We start from the raw sequence: 22,091 nt of genomic DNA on the forward strand, positions 1-22,091 counted from the left end.
ATATGTATCTACAAATTCGTAAGTCCTTATATATAAGCTTTATTATTTTCTTCAAGTGTGCAAAACATGGAAAATATACCTATATAAACATAGCATGTTTTTATTATATTATAATAGTACACACAAAAATTTTCAATATATTTTGTGGAAAAACGGATATCCCTGCGCATATATAGGCTCATATTTTTCATTATTATCACATGTAATTGCCTAATATTTATATTTTCTCATTGTCTATTTTTTTAATAAAATATAGTAATATGAAATAAGAAAAATCGTAATTACTGATAAAGCATAATTAAACTATTAAATCATTTTAACAGCATAGTTACGCATTCTTATATTTTTTTCAAAATTTTTTTTTCAATATAAATATAATTTTCAAGTTTTTTGCCATATATTTCTTTTTGAACACCATATTTATATTAATTGAATAAAATGAATAGAAAATATAATTAAAATTAATTAAAATTAATTAAAAATGAAAAACCAAAACGACAAATTAGATAACCTAAAGGACTTAGCACCATTTTATAAGGTGATATGTTAAATAGTATATATATAATCAAAAATAACCCCCCAAAAAATATGTACATGTATCACATCACTAGTCACTTGTAACATTAAGTATTATTGCGCCTTTTTTCATAATCAAAATATTTTCAGAAATAAGTTTATTTTTAATTTATTTTATATTCCTCACTTTAGAAAGACAATGAAAAGTTTAGCGAAAATACAGAAGATATTGTATATTCTGTCAAAAAAAAATTCAATGTTATAAAAGAAAAGGGTGAAAGTACATTTAGCAAATATGAAAATACTAAGGTAAACACTTTAATAAACGATGGAAAATAAACAATCAAAAAAAAATGATAATGAAAAAAGACAAAATATAACTTTATTCTTTATTGTTATAGAAAAATTTGGAGCTTCTAAACCGAGAGCAAAAACTTAACAAAATATCTCTAGGACATCAAAAAAATGTAAAAGAATTTGCACCATCGTATATATATCCATATATTTGTAAATCTTCATCAACAATTTACATACCAAATATTTGATAAAAAATAATGGTGAAAATAAAATGCACAAACACATATTCACTTTTATTTTCATTATTAAAAAAAGGAATATGAGGACCTAAAATCGAAAAATGAAGGAATATTGAACAAATTTGAAAATCTCAAACACTCAAAATATACTTATCAAATAATGCTCCAAAGAATTAAGGTATCGAATAAATCAAAAGTTAAATCAGCAATAGCGACAACAATAATAAAACTAACAAATACAAATTTATTTGTTATTTGTCCATAACTTCACATCATATTTTTATTTATTCCATTATAACAGAAAGAAAAAAAAATGTTGTATTTTTATTTAAACTCTCTAGAGAGAACCGTAAAAAGTTTAAAAAATACTGAAAAACAGCATCAGAATATTATTCAGTAAAAAACACAAAATCAAATTAAATGAGATTATATGAATTATGAAACACCGTACATTTTGATATGTTCCTTCCTATATATATATATATATATATATATTTATATTTATTATTTTACCAGAAAAATCACATCAGAAAATAAAAATTTGAGAAAATCTATTGAAGATAAAAAAATGGTAATATAACAATTTTAATATATGTATTAGAAAAATGACACATTTACATGATTGCGCAACTATGATGTCATTCCTTCTTTTATGCATTGCTTAATATCAAAATAATAAAAATACAAGGTTAATAAAATAAAATACATACTATATACTAACTATTATGTGCATATAAATTCGTTATTTAATGAAGGAAATTATTCAAGCCAAAAATAAGAATGAAGAAATACTAAAATATATGAATGTCAACAAAGAACATAGTAATATATTAAGAATAAGAAGGTATAAAAATATTATTTCCTATAATTTTATTAGTTTTTTTATTTGCTTCTTGTTATTATATTTCTTAATATTGGTGTCTATTTTTACTATGGTTATCGTAACATAAATAAAAGAAATTCAAATGAAAAATGAATTACTTTATTATTATTACCATTATGGCTTTATAGAGAAATGATTAATGAATACAAAAACAATAAATTAAATAATGCAGACATAAGCTTAATGATACAAGAAAAAAGAAAATTCAAAAAACTTTTAATTTATTATTTATTATACAATAATTACTTAAAATTAAGTGCCTCGAGTATTTTTGAAAATGCAAGCAACATATATTCTACAATATCAAAAATGAGAGAAGCAACAGTAAAATAATAATAAAAAAAAGAACCTATAAAAAATATGCATATTCAAAGCTATATTAATTTTCCTACATTTTTTTTAAAGGGTGTTACGGATATATACGATATTAATCAGAAGTTTTTAGACATTGAAAATAAACAAAACTTGTTACAAAAAGAAGAGGCATTATCTCAAAAAAAACTTGAAGTAAAAAAAAAAAAAACATATATATTAGCACATTTTTAGTTTCGTGCCATTATAATGACGATATTTTTATTTTATTTTTATCACCCCCCCTTCATAGGATGCTATTAAAGAATATATATCTCTGAATAATGAAATAATAAATACATTTTCAGAAGATAAGGATATAATAAAAGAAAAAATTTTATATGTAAAAAGAAGATAATACAATGCATATATGTGCCAACACATTACATCATATTGTTATTGATTAATTATTTATTTTCACCTTATTATGCTGTCTTTATTTGTATTTATTTAGGAAAAGGAAAAGGTGTCAGATGATATATATGATCTTTATAAACTCGTTTTCGCAAGGTATTATCTTTAAAAATAAATATATTATAAGAAAATGCATATCTTTCCCCATCCATCAATTGATATTTATGTATATACATATGTGTGTGTATAACAGTTGATCGAATTTGTTCTTTTCTAATATATTTATTATTTATTACACACTTGTTCATATTATCTTTCCTCTCCTAATTTAACCATAATAATAATTCTATTCAGTGAAAAGGAGCTAGAAGATATTAACATAAAATTGGATAAAATTCAAAAATTCTTAGAAAACCAAAATAAATACTTTTATTCAATAAATATGGAGGTAACTATATTTATACAACAATATTTATAAATATGCTAAAATATGTCTATTTGTATTCACGTATACGCGCATCTATATTAACTGATGATTATACAAACACATGATATTAATATTTTCGTGTCCATTTTTTAGGATAAAATCGAATTCAATTCTAATGAAGATATGCTGGAATATATCAAAAACCTGAAAAATGTCTTAGAGAAACTTATGATGATAACCCAGAAAAATGTAAAAAAAACATAATACATACCATTAAATTATAAAAATTACATAAATATGCTCAATCCATCATATTAATCATTTTTTCCCTTTATTTTAACTATCCCTATACAGAGAGAGAATGGAAATATTAGCAGATCCTACAAGGTATGAATATGACACATACATATTCAAACAACGAATCTTAAAAAATTGAAAATTATTATGTATGTATTTATTATTTTATCATTATTGCAGTCTTTGGAATTTTTGGAAATTATCAACTTGTACAAAAATGTAGATTTTCATAAAAACATGTGCAGGTAACTTTTTTAATAAATACATATAATACAAAAAAATAATCAGTATGAACAAATGATGGGAAATAAACATATAAAACTGGTTTATTCTGAAGTAAATTTTCACTTCATTGTTTTTTAGTGGTGTACATACACACATCCATATATTTCTTCTTTAATTGTTGCAGAGTTAATGATGCCCAAGATCTAGAAAACACCATAAAACTCGGTAAAAATAAATTGGCTTTATGTTATCATCCTTCTAATATCTTATAAAATATAAACATATTCTTTCCCTTTTTTTATCAACTTAATAGAATCGAAAATAATAACAAAAAAGCCCCATTACTGAAATGTGAAAACCTCAAATATATTAGAAAAAGAATCAAACAAAATTAACAAAATTTAAAATAATAATAGAAAGTTGAATAACCTAGATGCGATTATAATCCAATATCTGAATGACATTATTTAATCATTTGTAAAATATTATTTACAATTTGAGTTTAATTTGTTAAGGGGATCCCCAATTAAGTCCTCATAGCGTCTGTCTATATTTCACTATTTCATCCATAAAATGTGATCGAAAATCATATGAAAATAATATATTGTTTTATTTTACATTTATTGAATATCTCTTATATTTTTCAAATCCTAAACTCCAAATTATTGAAATACGTACTGTATCGACAGCCTTTATGTATGTCTAAATTCTTGGACTCAAGAATTTCGATTTTTTCAATTTTTTTTCCTGAAATTGAAATTCCATTAACTTTTAAGCTAGCATATACAACAAACTTTAAGGATGAATAAATCATATGGCCATCATTATTATAAGAATCTTCGCTAAAATTATATGGGTAGTTTGCGTTCAATTCATCTTTATAATGATATTCATTTAGTATATCTAATGTGTTATCACTTTTATAAATATTATTACAATTTTTTATGTGTAATGATATGCTCGCTGATATTGTAGTATTAGTACCTACAACATTTTCAATATACCAATATATACAATTATTTTTATCATTATAATTTAATTTACCTATTGTAATATTTGAATTAACTGAACTTATAATATTATGTACTGGGATTTTAATAAGAATATTTTCATAACTGTTTAGCAATAAATTGCTATTTTTTTTTCTTTTTATATTATTTAAAGTCACATTAATTTTCATTTTATACATATTTTCTGTTGGAACATAAATAACATTCCCTTTCACATTTATAGGAAGTCTGCATCGCTCATTATTATAGTCTAATAAAAATCTGCTCTCAATATTTTCATTCTTCATTATATCATTATTTTGTATATCATCATTTTCACTACTCATTTCACCAGATATTAATACCTTATTATCTTCCTTATCATAATTTTCATCATTTATATATGAATAATCTTTATCCATATCATCATCATTGTTATCTTTGGTGTTTTTCTCACTCTCATCACAATTGCTATTCTTGCTTTTATTTTTAGGTGAATTTTCAGGTTTTGCAAAATCGATACTATCCATACTTCCAGTTTTTAAATTCAAAACATCAGTTAATTGATCATGAGAGCTATTAAAACGGTTTATACTAGCATCATATTTGGTACTACCATTTTTATTATTATTTATTAATGAGTCGTGTTCAAAATATTGCATAACTGTATATTCCTCATCTAATGGAACAAAATAAATAACGTTTTTTTCGTTGGTTGATTTATTTTTTTTAAATAATTTAGACCAATTAACAGTAAAATGAAGGTGACATTTTTTTAAGTCAATTTTATGATTAAAAAATAATTTAACAATGGGTGTTCCACTAATTGTACAATTTATAATAACATTCCCTTGAATAGAATAATGTATTATTTTGTTAAATTTATTCATAATACAAGAAACATTTTCAATTACATCAACATATATTTCATTTGTTGAATAATATATATTACTTGGACGCCAATAAATATTCATAGAATCTGTTGAATTCATACATAACCCATTACTATAACTATAATTTATATTATTCTCATTTGTATTATTAGAAATAAAATTTGTCTTATTATTGGTATTATTTCCAATAGTATTTATATAATCACTATTTGTGTTACTATTGATAATACTACTACTCCCATTTGCTATCATATTATATATATTATTAGGTATTGAAGGTAATTTCAATGTTTCATTTAAAATATTTGATTCATTTTTTACTAACGATTTTAATATACTGTTTACAAATAGACTAGGTTTTCCTTCTTGTGTTAAATTTTCATTTATAAGAAAATTAATCACTGAATAATTATTTAAAAATACATTCTCATTTAATTTATGGACATTAAAATACGCTTTTATATTTTTAATTATATCTTGTATTATTTCAACAATTAAAATTGGGTTGTGTTCATCCCTTTTTACTGCAACAAAATATATATCATCTTTTACAATCAAATATATAAAATTGTTTTTATACAATTTTTTCATAAAATTACTATCATTTTCATTATTTAAAACTATAAAATAATTATTTAACTCCTTTTTCTTATTTATTATTATATCTTCTATATCACTTTCTAATATATTTATTTCAATGTCATTTCCAAAAACCTGTTCTATTAGTAGCCTTCCCTCAGCGGTATATATGAAAAGACCATCCATTATTTCCTTTCCTGTGAAATTTTATATTTTTCCTGCATATGAACCATGTAATAAATGAGGATATATGTATTTCTTCACTCTTGCATTATATATATTCCAATTCAAAGTATTTTTATTTTTGGAAATATAGGAAATTATGCAGTGAAATCAATTAACTAATGCCTTGACTAAGCTGATCACGCTAATCAAGCAAATTAAATTAATCAAATGATAGTAAATATAGTAAATATCTTGGTCGATGGCATAAATGTTCCCAAATTTTCAATCCTAATCACGCAATAATTATAAAAAATGAAAAAAACGAAAAAAACAAAAAAAAAAATTTAATAGGGAAAAAAATAATATAAATAAAATTATTTTTTTTACTATGAAAAAAGAAATAGTGAGGAAAATAACTGTATTATATAGAGCATTTCAAACATCAAACAAATATGCATATATTTATTGATGTATTATTATGTATACGAGATAAAAATAGCGTGTTTCAATAAGACATTGTTGTTTCCCTATTTATTATATTTATGCGTTGTATACAGGTTTTCTATGAATCATATTTATTACAAATGTATGTGTATAAAAAATGGTATTTATGTGACAATATTCTATATTAAAAAAAAATACACATATTTAAATAGCCAATAATTCAAACAAAATTAAAATTTTTTTCGCATTATTAGAATAATTAATAGATATATTTAAAGTTTTTTAAAGAACTTTTTCTTACATATTATAATTCATATGTATGTGAATATAATATAATATTACTATTGTTACACTATATAAAATTTGTATTTTTTTTTTTTAATTTTTTCATCTATAATACTAGTTAATTGTACCATCATTCGTTTTTCTTTTCTTTTTCTTTTTCTTTTTTCATTCACATTTTTCCCATTCTCAATAATCCATAAATGTGCTTTTTTCTTATTACGGTTTTTCTTTAATTATTTTTATGCCTACATCATTCATACATCTGTTTTCAAATTGAAAAAAAATATATCTATATAAATTGCATACATATTTTATATATTATAATATGTGTTTCACTTTATGTTTCTTTTTAATAATTACTTGGCTATAATAAATGGCTACTTGTTCACGTGAGCTTACCATTGCATATATAACTAAGAATGTGGTGTAATATTAATGTGATATTTTCAAAAAATTAATATATCATAAAAATGTTCTCAATAATAATAATGTAATGAATAATACTATTCCATACACTCGTTCATTTATTTATTCATTTAATTATTCAGTGATTTATTCATATATTTTTATCATTTTTATTCATTTCATCATTTCTTAATTATTTTTTCTATTATCATCATGTGAAGCATAACACTGCATAACTATATTAACAGATAGCCATTATGCTTAAGTTTTTTTCATATTCCATTATGTTTAAATGTTTATTTTATTTTTTTCTTTTACTAAATGATAAAGAAAAAAAAACAAAAAAAAAACAAATATATGAGATATTTTGTTATCTTTAATATATATGTATATATATATATATATATATATATATATATATGCGTGAGGTTGTGATAGTATACATACTCTTATATATGAACTTGCGTTATTAAGCATATTTATATATAATAAATATACTAAAAGCTCGACAAAATAAAATACAGGCAATTTGATATTTAAAAATATCAGAACATATTAATACCCTTATACAATAATTATATTTTTAAGAAAATTCAGCTTATATTATTTGTCCATTTCATTGAAACATTATTTTTTATAATTTTGGTGGAGTGCCATTCTTAATTAAAGAAAAAGAAAACAGACAAAAAAATATATACTTATACTAATACAAAGTAAATGAAAAAAAGCACACACACATAAATATAGATACATACATAGGATGAAACTTTTAAGAGATCACGATAACTTGTTTTATGAAAATGAAGAATATGAAAAAATTCGGAAAAAAACTTTATTTAAAATATTATTGTCCGTTTTTATTAAAACGCTGTTTGAGTCATTTTTACAGCCCTTGTTGCCATTCTATATTTTAAATTATTATAACATAGAAGTAAAAGAGTTAGGAATTTTATTAAGTTTTTATTCTTTTTCACAATGTATTATGTGTTTGATAATAGGCCTTTTTTCTTCAATAAATAAAAAGCATTTATTAGTATTTTTAATTTTATTTAATTTAGTGGGTATATATTTATTTTACATAAAATTAAATTTTACCTTATTAGTAGTAAACAGAATAATATGTGGCTGTAGTTCAGTTTTTGTAGTTGTTGTCAATGCTATAATTAATGATTTAGTTGATACAAACGTATGTATATATTATACATATATAAATATATTCAATGCAATTGGTATAATATTAGGCCCATTGTTATCATCATTCTTTTTAACAATTTTTAATTTTGAAATTATATTAAACTTTAATACATTGGGATTAATATCTTCCTTACTTATTATTCTTACAATTTCTAGTGAGTTACTATCCCAAAATAAATATAAAACACCCACCAAATTAGTTCGTGAATACAAGCTAAATCAAGATAACAAAACTAATGATAAATTAGAAGGGGAAGATAATGCTAACACATGGTTTACTTACAAAAATTATAATAAACATGATGACCAAGATAAATCAGTTTTAAATAAATACTATAAAAAAGAGGATCCCGGATCTGTACATAATGAATTTTTAAACAATAAAACAAATTATTCAAAAACGGGACGTAAAGGAAATATTTTTAATTATTATAATGATGATATATCAGATAAATCTTATCAACAATTTTTAAGACGAACAGATTATTTATTCATTTCAAGAATTTCGCTATATATTAAAAATATGTTTAATAAAATTTTTTATGCATCATTAACTTATAAATCAAAATGCTTACTTTCCATATGTTTACTTCGATTCTCTGCATCATTTTCATCAAACCTAATGAACAATATTTTTTTTGTTTTTTACAACGATAATGTTTCATCGGGTAATATTTCAATATCATTTCCTTCCACACTATCGCATATTTTCTCAATTCTCCTTTTATCCACTTCTTTGCAAAATAGTGTGAAATAATACATTGATCAAATAATTGCTCATTGTCCATACAATATATATTGTGTTATTTTATTTTATTTCCCTTATCTCATTTCCCTTCATTTTAATTCCCCCATTTTATCAGGTAACAAGCAAGTACAAATTAGTCTTTTTGTTTCCTTGAGTGGAATAATAATGATATGCTATCAATATTTTTCCTTCTCATTTATTCTTCGGAAATTTGGATATAATGGTATGAAAAATCACTGAAAGTGTGTGCAGAGTACTGATAGGAAATATTTTCCTCTAATATGCATGATGCCTTATTGATATATTTTATTCACACACAAATTTATATTTCTTTGTGTGCAATTCCCATTTTTTTGGTTACTCATAATTCGACGATATTTTTTTTAATTCAGGAACTGCTGTCATAGGTTTAATCATACAGAGCACAGGAGTATTATTGACATATCACAGTATAAAATACTATAATTTAATTTTTCAATATATTAGTATTTGTTTTATTCATTCATGTTCTTATGCTTACATAGAGCCAATTATCCCAACAATAATTTCTCTATTTTTTGATAAAAAGGATCAACTATTTACACAAAGTATAGTATCATTTTTTCGATATCTATCTTTAACCATATCACCTATTATATATAGTTATTATTATATAGAAAACCAATTATTTCCTTTTTTTATTTCTTCATGTATGTCTATTGTATCTATTTTTTTTGTTTTCCTTTCATTTAAATATTACGAAAAGATGATTAAATCCTTGCAGAATTAATGCACACCATGTCTATTATTGCGATACTTATTTGTTTTTATTTATTTTTTTTAATAATTATTAAAATATTTTTATTTTGCTTATTAATATTCCTTTTTTTCTTATCAATACCTTTCATGCACCTAAATATTTCATTAATATTTAATTCATTTGTATGTATCATATGTATATTCAGTAAACAAAACATTCACTATATACATGCATGTTTTTGTTTTATTCTTTTGCAAACTTTTATAAACTTAAAAAAAATAAATTAAATTTGCAATTTTTTATAGAATATATTTCATTCATCGTGTTATTCTCTCCCCTTTTAAAAGTTGTACATATTTACAATATGGCCAAAAAATATTATACTAATGATATTAAAAATAAAAAGAATCTATTGACTATGCTATACAACCAATTTCGTATAACTTCTCATCTTTTTTCTATGCATATATAGCCATATCCTTACTACATATTTTTTTTCACATAATACCTAAATGATAAAATAGAAAAAAATATATATAATTCTTAATTATCACTTTATCCACATTTTCGATGCCACTAATATTGTATTTATTTGTTTTGATATAAAAAAAATTTAGGTAACTTTTGTAAAAAAATTAAAAAAATACACACATACCCGAATCTTGTAATAGTCAAATTAAAAAAAAAATTGATATTTAATAAAATATCGAGGGAATGTTTTAAATCTTATTATATATTTATTCAAATGTTTCTAAAAAGACGTAAATATGTGTAACTATATAATGTTTATTCATTAAAAAGTATAATGGATACAATAAATATCACTGATTTTATTTTCATAATATTGGGGTATTATAATCAGAATCAAAAATATCACATTCGTCTAAACTAAATAACATATATATACATATTTTATTATAACCATTTAAAGTAAAAAAAGAAAGTAAAAATGTATATGGACATAAAGAAGGCTGATCAAAATGTTGAAAAGAATTATTCTAGTATGACTATGGAGGAAAAGAATAACTTAAAAATACGAATTATGCATGACGCATTAAATTTTTCTCAAAACTTTTCGTACTCAAACTATTTAAATTATCAATATTTATCTCAACTATATGCAACAAGTATGGTAAGAAAATAAAATGATTCAACCCAATTCATATATATATTTCTCATATCATTCATTTATTATTCATTTATTCTTTGTCTTTTTTATATTTTTAATTATACTTATTTGATTTAAAAGGAGGAATTAAAATATATGGAAAAAATTGTTAATGAGATTAATATTGATATTAACAAAAAAAATGAATTATTTAAGATGGCCCAAGAAAATATCCCGCTATTTTATTACCCTCTTAATAACAGTTAAATTAAGACACTAAAAATAGTTTTTACTCATCTATATATGTATACATATTTATGTTATCACTATATACACACACACATATATATTATATTTAATTGTTTATTACTTTTTATGGCACATAAAAATCGAACAAATTTACACATTTTTTATGCTTAGTGTATAATGAAGGAGAGTTACAATATTTTGGAAATTGTATTATACCATATGTTAGAAAACAAGAAGAAATAAACGAAATTCAAAAACAGATGTTTAACGCATATCAAAACTGTGTTATTTATAATGTATTAAAAATATATATATTTGACTAATTTTTATTATAACAAACATTTCTTCCATTTCTAATTAAATAAGTATATATTTAAATATTGTTCTCTTTTTATTTTAACTTTTTTAAGAATACTTTTGAATTATGGATAAACGACCTCGATTCATTGAACAAATCTATTATTTTTGAAAAATATAGAAACAAAAACAAGGTACGCACTATACATATTAATGCACATGTGTACATGACTAGTTTCGCTCTCTCCATATACATACATTATACGACTTATTTAATAACATCTTCTACAGAATCAACGAATTCTTATGAATCGTGAATTACAAGAAGCAGTACATGTAAACAAGATTGAAAAAATCAAGAGACGGATTAGGAGGCACGTATATAAGGATAATAACAACATCTATGTAAGTCGCCCCGAAAATGTTATATGTTTAGTAAAATAATTTAAATTTCATATTTTTAATATCTTTTCTTTAAAGGTCTCTCAAGGACAAACGCAAGAATACAAGGCACAACCAAATTGCCCCCCAAATCCCAAAATTAATTTTGATGATTGGCTGTAATTATAAATAATAATGGCCATAATGGTGACCATAATAATGACCATAATAGTGACCATAATAGTGACAATAATCATTTTTTAATTCGTTTACATTTATTTCTAATGTAATAAATCGATGCATTATTAAAAATTTATTCTCAAAATTTGTTTATAACAAAGGATCAAACAAATATTAAAAATAATAAAATGAGTCCATGCCAATTAATACTAAAGGCCAACAAAAGTATTAACATAAAAGGTAAATTAAACAAAAAATTATAAAAACCCCAAAATAATAAACAAATAAAAACGTAAATCATATAATAATGAAAATTAAAATCAAATTTTATATAAGAGAATCAAACAAATTAAAAAAACTTTCATTAGATGAAAATATACTCAAACAAGTAGAGCATATATTATCTGTGCATTTCATTTTTATAATATATTTTGTCTGAATTTTGTTCATTTTATTTATAAAATTCTTTTCTTCTGATGTTTCTTTATTACCAGAACAAATATAACATAAAGAATTTTTATTATAATTATTTAAATTTTCATAAATATTATTATTTGATGATTTTGTTTCAACACAATTTAAAGTGTTTTCTTTTTCATTTGTATTATTTTCTACATCATTGCTATCCCAATTAATATTTTTGTCATCCCGTTTTTCAATTTTATCATAATCATTTTTATGATAATGTGATATATTGTGATATTTTTTACGTGTGTAATCCATTAAATTAACTAAATTATTACATGTATTATTAATAATAGACGTTGTATTATTTTTTGAATCTAAATTTGATAGTAAATTATTAATAGTACTGTATAATATATTTCCATCGAATATTTTATTATAAGCATATTTAATATCTTTGTAAAAGCTATAAATATATATTTCTTTATCTAATAAGTCTTTTAAAGGCTTAATAAATATTATAGGCTCATACCTATTGTCAATATAACTCGTACATAACGGTATATTAATACCATTACCAATAATTGTATATAAAAAAGATTTATTTGAAATATTATTTGCATTATTTCCCCAAAGTACATAATTAATCTTTTCGTCTTTACAATATTTTAATATGTTGTTATATATAATTATCTCATTTATATAATTTAAATAATAATTCTTTTCTGTTTTTACTATATCATAACTTTGCAAAAATTTACCTTGATATTTTTCTTTTATAAAATAATTACTTTTTAGCACTGTAAAATATATTTTGTTAATTTTTTTTTTAAAAACACCCTTATTAAAAGTAATTTGGTCCTTATGTTCTATAGGAGATATATCATCTTTTTGTGAGGTATTTTCTCCCTCATCTTTTTCCACAGAATTTTTTTCGTTATTTTTCCCTGCAAGTTCAAATATTTCTTCAATAATTTTAATCAACTTCAAAATATATTTTTCATCATCAAAAATGTCTACAAAAATTATTTCACTAAATATTGCATGCTCATTCATTAATAGCACATCATTTTTCTTATTTTTAGCACTTTGCAAATATTTTATAAATAAATATAAAAGGATAGAGGAGCAGATTTCTCCAGAAAATGCTATTGTAGTTTTTTTTTTGTTTTTCTGACTTTCAAATGTGTTATCATTTTTACTATATTTCTTTGCTTCATTTAACATATCTGACACGTTTTTTTGGGGGGAAATTTCATCAATGTCCTTATTTTTCATAATTTCTGTTTTGTCTTCATATTTCTTTTTCTCATTATTATTGCTACTACTATTAGTGTTATTATTTTTTTTCATTTGCTCATTCTTCCCTTTTTCTTTTTGGTTACAAAAGCCTGGTTTGCTTTTAAACAAACATTTTTCTCTTAAAGTATTTTTAAATGTATATTCTACTAATAATAAAAAGCAGTCTTTACATGATTTTTCCCTCGTAGAAACTGAAGCATTTTTTTTTTTACATTTATAGCAGACTGATAAATTTACTTTTTCCCCATTATTGTCGTCTGATTTGTTTTCCATATTTTTGGTATTCATTGCATATATAAATATTATACAATTTATTACGCTGGGAGCAAACTACCCATAAAATTAATGTACCATTTGCATATTTTTTTATTTTTAAAGAAAATGAAATTAAAAAAAATATATTAAAAAATTATTGGTAATAACAGTTGTAAATGCAATCAATTGATCATATAAAATAATTAGAGAATATAGCTTTATTTTTGTTTGTTTCACTGTAAGGTGGCAAAACACCAAGGTTATATCTTCTATATAGAATATTTATATTTTTTTTAAGTGTATAGAACTAAAAAAAATCGGAAATTATTATATTTTTCTCAAATTAAGCATTTTACAAATTTTTGAAACTCCTGTTATATTTTCCTTCAAATGCATTTTCGAAATCAATATTTTTATGTATATATTTTAAACCATACTTCATGTATCACTTTTTCGATGAAAGTTCTATATCTTTTTTTACTCAATTTAATATCATATTATTATATTTTTACTTTATATATTTTAATTAAATATGACTGATTATAATTTTTTTTTATTAAATTCACATAAATTGTTTTATTTTCTGTATAAAAATATGCTTTATAATGAGCTATTCAAATTTTTGAGCATAGAATACTATAATAATGAAATGATAATAAAATATATGCCGTTTTACCAGAAAAAATGAAAAAGGAAAATATGTTTTATACAACTCGTATTTTTAAATACCATTTATTTTTTTCATTTTACACATTTAAAGTTTGCTATTATGGTTATGTAAATATTGACACTATTAAGTGAAGTCGTTTTGCAATTAAAACATACAAATTTATCTATAAAATTTATATTTCATTTACATAGTAAGAACATATATAATAAAAATATACCCTTGGCAATTATACAATATACTGTATATTAGTTATCTCGCGAAATTATGCGTACATCATACATATATATTATATATATAACTATGCATGCATAAAAAGCATATGCATTGTTATTATTTATAATGCCAAAAGTATTTTAATTTGGATTAATATATTTTCAAATTCTATTTTTTTTTAATTTTGAAATATATTGTTAGAATAAATGCAATTTATTAACTTTGTAGTATATGTAAAATATTTTAAATGTTCAAATTTCAACATAAAAAAATAAAGGTAGAACAACTATAATTGCATATAAAATGAAGAGGGGCAAGAAAAAAAATACATAGCGCATATAATATATTTATATAAATTTAAATATATAAAATCTTATACATATATATATAATTTTTTAGCATAATAAGAAAAACACATGAAGCACGCAAAAAAACATTTAAAACAGACGAAATATGTATAATTTAAAGAAACATCCAATTATTTTTATTTATACATTCTTTATTTATAAATATCCTTGAAATCATATGAGTTATAATTAATTTTATATTATATATTATATATATATAATATATATATACAATTCATTGTTTTTAAGCGTGAGCCAATTAGTCAAAACCTTCGTCTTCACTATCTTTTTTTGCATTTGATCCACCTTCTTTTTTAGAATCATCGTCATCTTCTTCATCATCTTCATCCTCATCATCTTCATCATCTTCATCCTCATCATCGTCTTCATCATCGTCATCATCGTCATCGTCATCATCATCATCATCATCCATATCTTCAAAATCTTCATCGTCGTCATCATCATCATCGTCATCATCTCCATCATCATCGTCGTCGTCATCATCATCATCATCTTCATCATCGTCATCTTCTTCATCATCGTCATCATCATCATCATCATCGTCGTCATCGTCATCATCGTCATCATCGTCGTCATCGTCGTCTTCATCATCATCGTCTTCATCGTCATCTTCATCGTCGTCATCATCATCTTCATCTTCTTCATCATCCTCTCTGCCCTCTTCGTCGTCATTTTCGCTTGTGTCGACAGAGAATTTCTTTAATGCATCCTCATCGTTTCCATCATCATCATCTTCATTTTCTATATCTTTATTTTTTTTTTCTTTTTTCTTTCTTTTATCCTTTTTCAAAACCTCATTTTTATTTTCACCTACAACGTTATCGTTGCCTTCTTCGATGTCATCTACAGTATCAACAGTATTATTTTTTTTATTAACCATGTTTTTATTTTCGTTTTTATCTTCTAATGTATTTAATGCCCTTTTTTTTGATGGTGAATTCACCATTTTACATTTTAAAAACAAAGTATACTGAGGATACTTGTTTTAACAATAATATATTTATATAAATATTATATATATTTAATATATATATATCTGTTTATTTAATAAAAAATATATTATATATAATTATAGCTATATATATGTAATAAATATTATTTTAACATTCTTTTTAATATTTTAAAAATTTAAATCAAATGTTATTAATATAAAATGATGAAGAAAATAAATATATAAAAAATATAAATATATATAATAATAAGAAAACGTTTTTAAAAAAATGCAATATAAAAAATAGAAAAAAAATAAATTAAAATAAAATATAAAAAAAATGAGAGCAATGGATAATTATATAATGCTACTATTTATTTAATATTCTTATTGTATTATATGTAATATTAATTGCTTTATTCAAAATAAAACATAAAAAATATATATATACCTACAATATATATAATATATTTTTAATATATTAATTCTATGCATAAATTTTTATGGATATTAGCATATTTATTAAAATTTTATATTTCAATAAAATGATACTTGCTCGCTTATATAAAAAAGGTATTAAATAATGCTTTATATATTATAATGGCAACTATTATAAATTACATCATGTGCGAATAAATATATTATATATTATTTTTTTTTAAATAAATGCCATGTCGCCCTTAATAGTTATAGCTGCAATACATGAAAGGGATTTTATGTATATTATGTATAATTTAAACAATATATTTATATTAATATCAGTATCGCATTTTGCTACTTTACAAAGCAGAAAACGTATATATATTAATTTTTATTTTGCGCAAAAATTGTTTTTTTCTCGTTATACCTTTATTTAATTTTGTAATTTAAAAATATAATATATTTTATGTATATTCTATATTATTATTATTGGTGCTTTATGTAATAAGAACTTAAAACGAAAGACTTTTTTCTTAAAAAAATATTGAAATACAAACAAAACATTACTATCACATTTATATATTTATTTTGATACATATGGCTATATTTTATTAAAATTTATAAAAAAATTTCATTATATTAAGTAGTGCTTTCATTTTGTAGAGCTAATAGAAAAATATATATAAGTGGATCTAATGATGGATGGGGCGATGATATATAATAAAATTATTTGTGTTTTTATTGTTTATATAATACTGTTATATATTAAAATAGGGAATGAAATAAAAAACTCACATATATTTTAAAAATTCGTAATATTTTTTCAAAATACTATACAAATAAAAAAATTTTTAAATGTTCTGGATATATGCGAAAAGTATATTTATGTTTTTAGTCTAATGTAACAAGAGACAATCAACCTTATAAAATTATTTTCAAGATAATAAAAAACTATTGTAAAAAAATAAGTTTATAAAATTGTTAAAACAATTGTTATTAAAACCTTTGCAACTATTGAAATCATGGGCATACACATGCTTGTATTTGTTGTATATTTTTAAAATGGTCTTGTAAAGCATAACTATTGTAAGTTCTTATAAAGGAAAAAAGAAAATGTATTTTAACTTTCTATTTAATTATATGACTTTGTGCCATATGCATAAATACAATAAAGTCCCTTTATCATATACCTTTATCTTATACCTTTATCACAATATAACAATGTATTTAAAAAATATAAAAGTTTACTTCCTATTGTACCAAATTTTATAAAATCGAAAATAAGTCATAAAGCATATATAATACTTTTTTATAACGAATTGTGGTTAACAATTAGATTGACAAATGGTATTTTACAACACTCATAAATAACCAAATAAACCCCCAACACTCTGTTTCTTTAATTTCATTTTTAATAAATAGCTATAAAAAATTATTGGATAACTATTTATACATTTATAAAATACGTTCAAAGGTTTTCTATAATATAACGCATATATACAATGTACAATAATATTAAAACATTTCATATAAGAGAACAACTTTTTTTTCTTTTTTTTTTTTATCATGCTTATCTCTTAAAAAAATAAAGAGAATTTGCGGAATAGAATAAGAACAGTAAAAATACAACACTTTTCGCTATCTTATTTATTGGAATATTTGATCTTTTCATTATTAGCATATATATGCAACGCATATTTGACGTCATACACAATGGACATAATGTTTTCCATATTTTTTTAATTAACAGTTTGATTATTATACCTTAAATTTCATAATATTTTTACTAGGAAAGTAAAAAAGATATTCCAATTTTCTACAATTTTTTTAGCCCCCTAGTTATATATTATGCATTTACCTTTTTTGAAGTATTTTCATTACAATATATTATATATATGTGCGTAGTATTTTCATATTATATACATTATAGTTTTAAAAATAAATATAAACAATAAAATAAATTTATTTTTGTTTCCCAAAAATTGATATACTAATGGTCATTTAAAAAAAATAATTATGGCTTAGTTTTTATTTAAATATTATGTTCCATTGTGTTTCCACAATTTTATTGATATATTTTATTTATTTATTTATTTTTTTTATTTGCCTATATATTATAACAAACCTTACATTAATTATACATATATTATATGTAATTATTTCCATAGTATATACATACATTTTTTTGTGCCTTAAGAGGATTGCCCAAAACGGAATACCAAAATAAGTGCTCTTTCCTCTCTGATATTACATTTACGTCGCATTTTATAATATTTTTTACATTTTATTGTCGGTATTTTATTATTATTTTTTCTTTTAATAACTAAAAAAATATACATTATTCACCTATATATAATAATATACAGTATATAATTATTTCTTATTTTTCCATTTATAAATAATAATATATATAAAATATTTTTCCTACATAAATAATCTACTATTTTTATATAATAAATATTATGCGCTTTATATATTGCAATTTTTTTACAATCTATCAGATTAAAGTAAATTTATATTGCAAACAAAATAATTATATAAAAAAACGAATGAATAATAAATAAAATGTGCTTTCTTTCGATTCTTTGAAAATCGATGTAACAAGATTATAAAAAGCTTGCTCTTATTAATTTTTTTAACAGAAACATACTTAAAAAGTATTTAATTTTACAAAATTTTAATACCTTGAGAAGATAACAATTATTTCTCAATTTTTCTTAATATAAATTATACCATTTATATATAATTAATTTTTCCTCCCTTTTTAAACATTTCCATTAACAATGAGGTAATATATAATAATAAACAAAAAAATGTTATAAAAAAAATATATATTTTTATATGAAATTATGCTTATTTGCTATATAATATATATTTACATATTTTAACTTTGATAATATAAATTATTCATTGCATTCGTTATTCTATATATATAGTACTTATGTTTGACTATGGTTTTATGCATGATTTATAGTTACTTTTCATATATGTTCTCAATTTATCGTAAAATATTAATATGTTATGTATATAAATATGGCCGTCGAAATAATGTACCCATCACATACTTTCTATTCATTCCATATAAAAAATTGTTTCTAAAATATGTGGGCATTATGCACTATTATTTGTATAATGTGAATAAGAATTTTTCTACTAAAACAGAACAAATTGATACATTTACATAATTCATGATATATTTTTCTATATACTTGAAACGTTTCCAAATTTCGAAATACATTTTGTTTCTCATTTATCTCCTATATTTTCATTTTTACAGCAAGCTAAATCAAGATTTATTAAAAAAAGCCATTAGCGATGTGTTCGAAGGAACAAAACAGAAAAAGAGAAAATTTGTTGAAACAATAGAATTACAAATTGGTTTAAAGGATTATGATACACAAAGAGATAAACGTTTTTCAGGTACTGTAAAATTATCAAATGAAGTTAGAAAGAAATTAAAAGTCTGTATATTAGGAGATGCTGTACATTCTGAAGAGGCACAAAAATTAAAATTAGATTATATGGATATTGAAGCTATGAAAAAATTAAATAAAGATAAAACATTGGTTAAGAAACTTGCTAAAAAATATGATGCATTTTTAGCAAGTCAGGTCATATTGCCTCAAATTCCAAAATTATTAGGTCCAGGTTTAAATAAAGCAGGAAAGTTTCCTTCTTTAATTACTCATAATGATAAAATAAATGATAAAATTTTAGAATTAAGATCATCCATTAAATTCCAATTGAAAAAAGTTTTATGTATGGGAGTACCAGTTGGTCACGCTAATTTAAAGGAAGAAGAATTAAGATCAAACATAGTCCATGCCATCAATTTTTTAGTTTCGCTTTTAAAAAAAAACTGGCAAAATATTAGAACATTACATATTAAAAGTACTATGGGAAAACCACAAAGAATCTATGGTTAAGTATGTTGCTTATACATATATATATAGCTCTTTAAACGTGTGGATATATTACATTATGTATTGGTGTTAAAGAATTACAATATTTTATGGCGAAATTGGAATAAAACGGGGATTACATATATATATGCGCATATGCATATGTATATATAATTCATTAAATATATTACAGTTTTGAGGTAAAATACAGAAAGAGAATAATTCGCCAACTAAATAGTTGCATAACATGGAGGAATTACATATAAAAGGGAGAGTCATGCTATATATGATTTCGAATACTCACATACGTCTCTATATATTTATGTATTGCGTGCTTGTTGCAAATTTAATAAATATTATATTTATATTGTTCCAGATGTTTGAATTTATTTTTATTCCTTTACTGTTTTTTTTTTTTTTTTCGAACACCAATATTTTGGAAAAAACAGTTTGTTTCTTTTCCCTTATGAATTAGAATAATATATAATCATAATAAAAATAAATATGTATGTATAATAATGATACTAATATTTATTTTTTATTGGGTTACCAAAATATTGGGAGATTTGTAATAAATCGCTAATAAGAAAAAAAAAAATGAAATAGGAAAAAGCAAGGGAAAAATAAGGATTATAAGGAAATATAAAATGATTACGAATTTTATCACCCAAATAAAATGTACGTTTGGGTGTGGCATTTTTATATTCTATAATTTTTATTCTTTCACTTCTTATTTCACTTTTTAAATTTTTTTTTCTTGGTAACCCTATAATATACATGCAGGAGGTGCTCAATAATGTCCTATATACTTTTGGTGTGGTCGAGGCATTCTTTTAATAATCATATAATATATTATAATCTATATTGTAAAAAAAATGAAAGGAAACACAAAGGATAAAAAATAAGTATATTAATAAATTTGTTTATACTTATACTATTTACATTTTTTTCAATAGTTCTCATAATACTCTTTTTAACATAAGCCCATCTGCTTATATGAATTATGCAAATAGGCCATTTGATTAAACATTTTTTTATTATTTAGAGCTGCAAAAAAGTGCATCCAAAAGCAGATCTTAGTAAAAAAATAAACAAATATATACATATTCTATTTATTCTATCAAGAGAAAATTTAATGATACTTCTTCCTACTTTTTAATAGTATTATAATACATATATAAAAAAGAAAAACGAAACTTTTTATAGTTATAAAAGTATCGTTAGACCTCAAACTAAATCAGTGTTTCACATATTTATATATAACTAATGTTTAAGACAATTTGCTCAATAAAAATTATACTTTTATTTGGTACTTAAGCAATGATACTCTTAGAGTGTGGTACTAATTTGTTTCTTACTCCGCATTTTGCACGCGTATAT

General features: G+C 22.0%; 7 protein-coding genes across 7 annotated transcripts; 4 read left to right on the forward strand and 3 right to left on the reverse strand.

Moving 5' to 3' along the window:
* Positions 1 to 481: 481 nt before the first annotated feature.
* PY17X_1308300 (protein SOC3, putative) lies at positions 482 to 3,937 on the forward strand (the record flags this gene model as incomplete). The annotated part of the gene is made up of 17 exons (XM_022957009.1): positions 482 to 538; positions 709 to 825; positions 918 to 983; positions 1,129 to 1,230; positions 1,354 to 1,448; positions 1,569 to 1,623; positions 1,808 to 1,896; positions 2,064 to 2,259; positions 2,341 to 2,442; positions 2,540 to 2,629; positions 2,741 to 2,796; positions 2,995 to 3,088; positions 3,221 to 3,316; positions 3,422 to 3,454; positions 3,545 to 3,609; positions 3,774 to 3,814; positions 3,903 to 3,937. The coding sequence occupies 17 exons, from the start codon at positions 482 to 484 to the stop codon at positions 3,935 to 3,937; spliced, it is 1,389 nt and encodes a 462-aa protein (XP_022813496.1).
* Positions 3,938 to 4,232: 295 nt separating this feature from the next.
* On the reverse strand, positions 4,233 to 6,236 carry PY17X_1308400 (uncharacterized protein; the record flags this gene model as incomplete). The annotated part of the gene is made up of 1 exon (XM_725392.2): positions 4,233 to 6,236. One exon carries the CDS (start codon positions 6,234 to 6,236, stop codon positions 4,233 to 4,235), a length of 2,004 nt encoding a protein of 667 aa, XP_730485.2.
* Positions 6,237 to 8,109: 1,873 nt separating this feature from the next.
* On the forward strand, positions 8,110 to 10,060 carry PY17X_1308500 (major facilitator superfamily domain-containing protein, putative; the record flags this gene model as incomplete). Its single annotated transcript, XM_022957010.1, has 3 exons — positions 8,110 to 9,211; positions 9,407 to 9,514; positions 9,684 to 10,060. 3 exons carry the CDS (start codon positions 8,110 to 8,112, stop codon positions 10,058 to 10,060), a joined length of 1,587 nt encoding a protein of 528 aa, XP_022813497.1.
* A 919-nt stretch (positions 10,061 to 10,979) lies between these two features.
* PY17X_1308600 (conserved Plasmodium protein, unknown function) lies at positions 10,980 to 12,248 on the forward strand (the record flags this gene model as incomplete). Its single annotated transcript, XM_022957011.1, has 6 exons — positions 10,980 to 11,162; positions 11,280 to 11,400; positions 11,559 to 11,683; positions 11,798 to 11,878; positions 11,976 to 12,089; positions 12,165 to 12,248. 6 exons carry the CDS (start codon positions 10,980 to 10,982, stop codon positions 12,246 to 12,248), a joined length of 708 nt encoding a protein of 235 aa, XP_022813498.1.
* A 324-nt stretch (positions 12,249 to 12,572) lies between these two features.
* Positions 12,573 to 14,240, reverse strand: PY17X_1308700 (cytoplasmic tRNA 2-thiolation protein 2, putative; the record flags this gene model as incomplete). Its single annotated transcript, XM_725395.2, has 1 exon — positions 12,573 to 14,240. The coding sequence occupies one exon, from the start codon at positions 14,238 to 14,240 to the stop codon at positions 12,573 to 12,575; it is 1,668 nt and encodes a 555-aa protein (XP_730488.2).
* A 1,456-nt stretch (positions 14,241 to 15,696) lies between these two features.
* PY17X_1308800 (conserved Plasmodium protein, unknown function) lies at positions 15,697 to 16,404 on the reverse strand (the record flags this gene model as incomplete). Its single annotated transcript, XM_721035.1, has 1 exon — positions 15,697 to 16,404. The coding sequence occupies one exon, from the start codon at positions 16,402 to 16,404 to the stop codon at positions 15,697 to 15,699; it is 708 nt and encodes a 235-aa protein (XP_726128.1).
* A 3,188-nt stretch (positions 16,405 to 19,592) lies between these two features.
* On the forward strand, positions 19,593 to 20,735 carry PY17X_1308900 (60S ribosomal protein L1, putative; the record flags this gene model as incomplete). Its single annotated transcript, XM_022957012.1, has 2 exons — positions 19,593 to 19,597; positions 20,087 to 20,735. 2 exons carry the CDS (start codon positions 19,593 to 19,595, stop codon positions 20,733 to 20,735), a joined length of 654 nt encoding a protein of 217 aa, XP_022813499.1.
* Positions 20,736 to 22,091: the final 1,356 nt, after the last annotated feature.

The sequence above is a fragment of the Plasmodium yoelii genome (genome assembly GCF_900002385.2).
Source record: "Plasmodium yoelii strain 17X genome assembly, chromosome: 13".
Taxonomy (NCBI): domain Eukaryota; phylum Apicomplexa; class Aconoidasida; order Haemosporida; family Plasmodiidae; genus Plasmodium; species Plasmodium yoelii.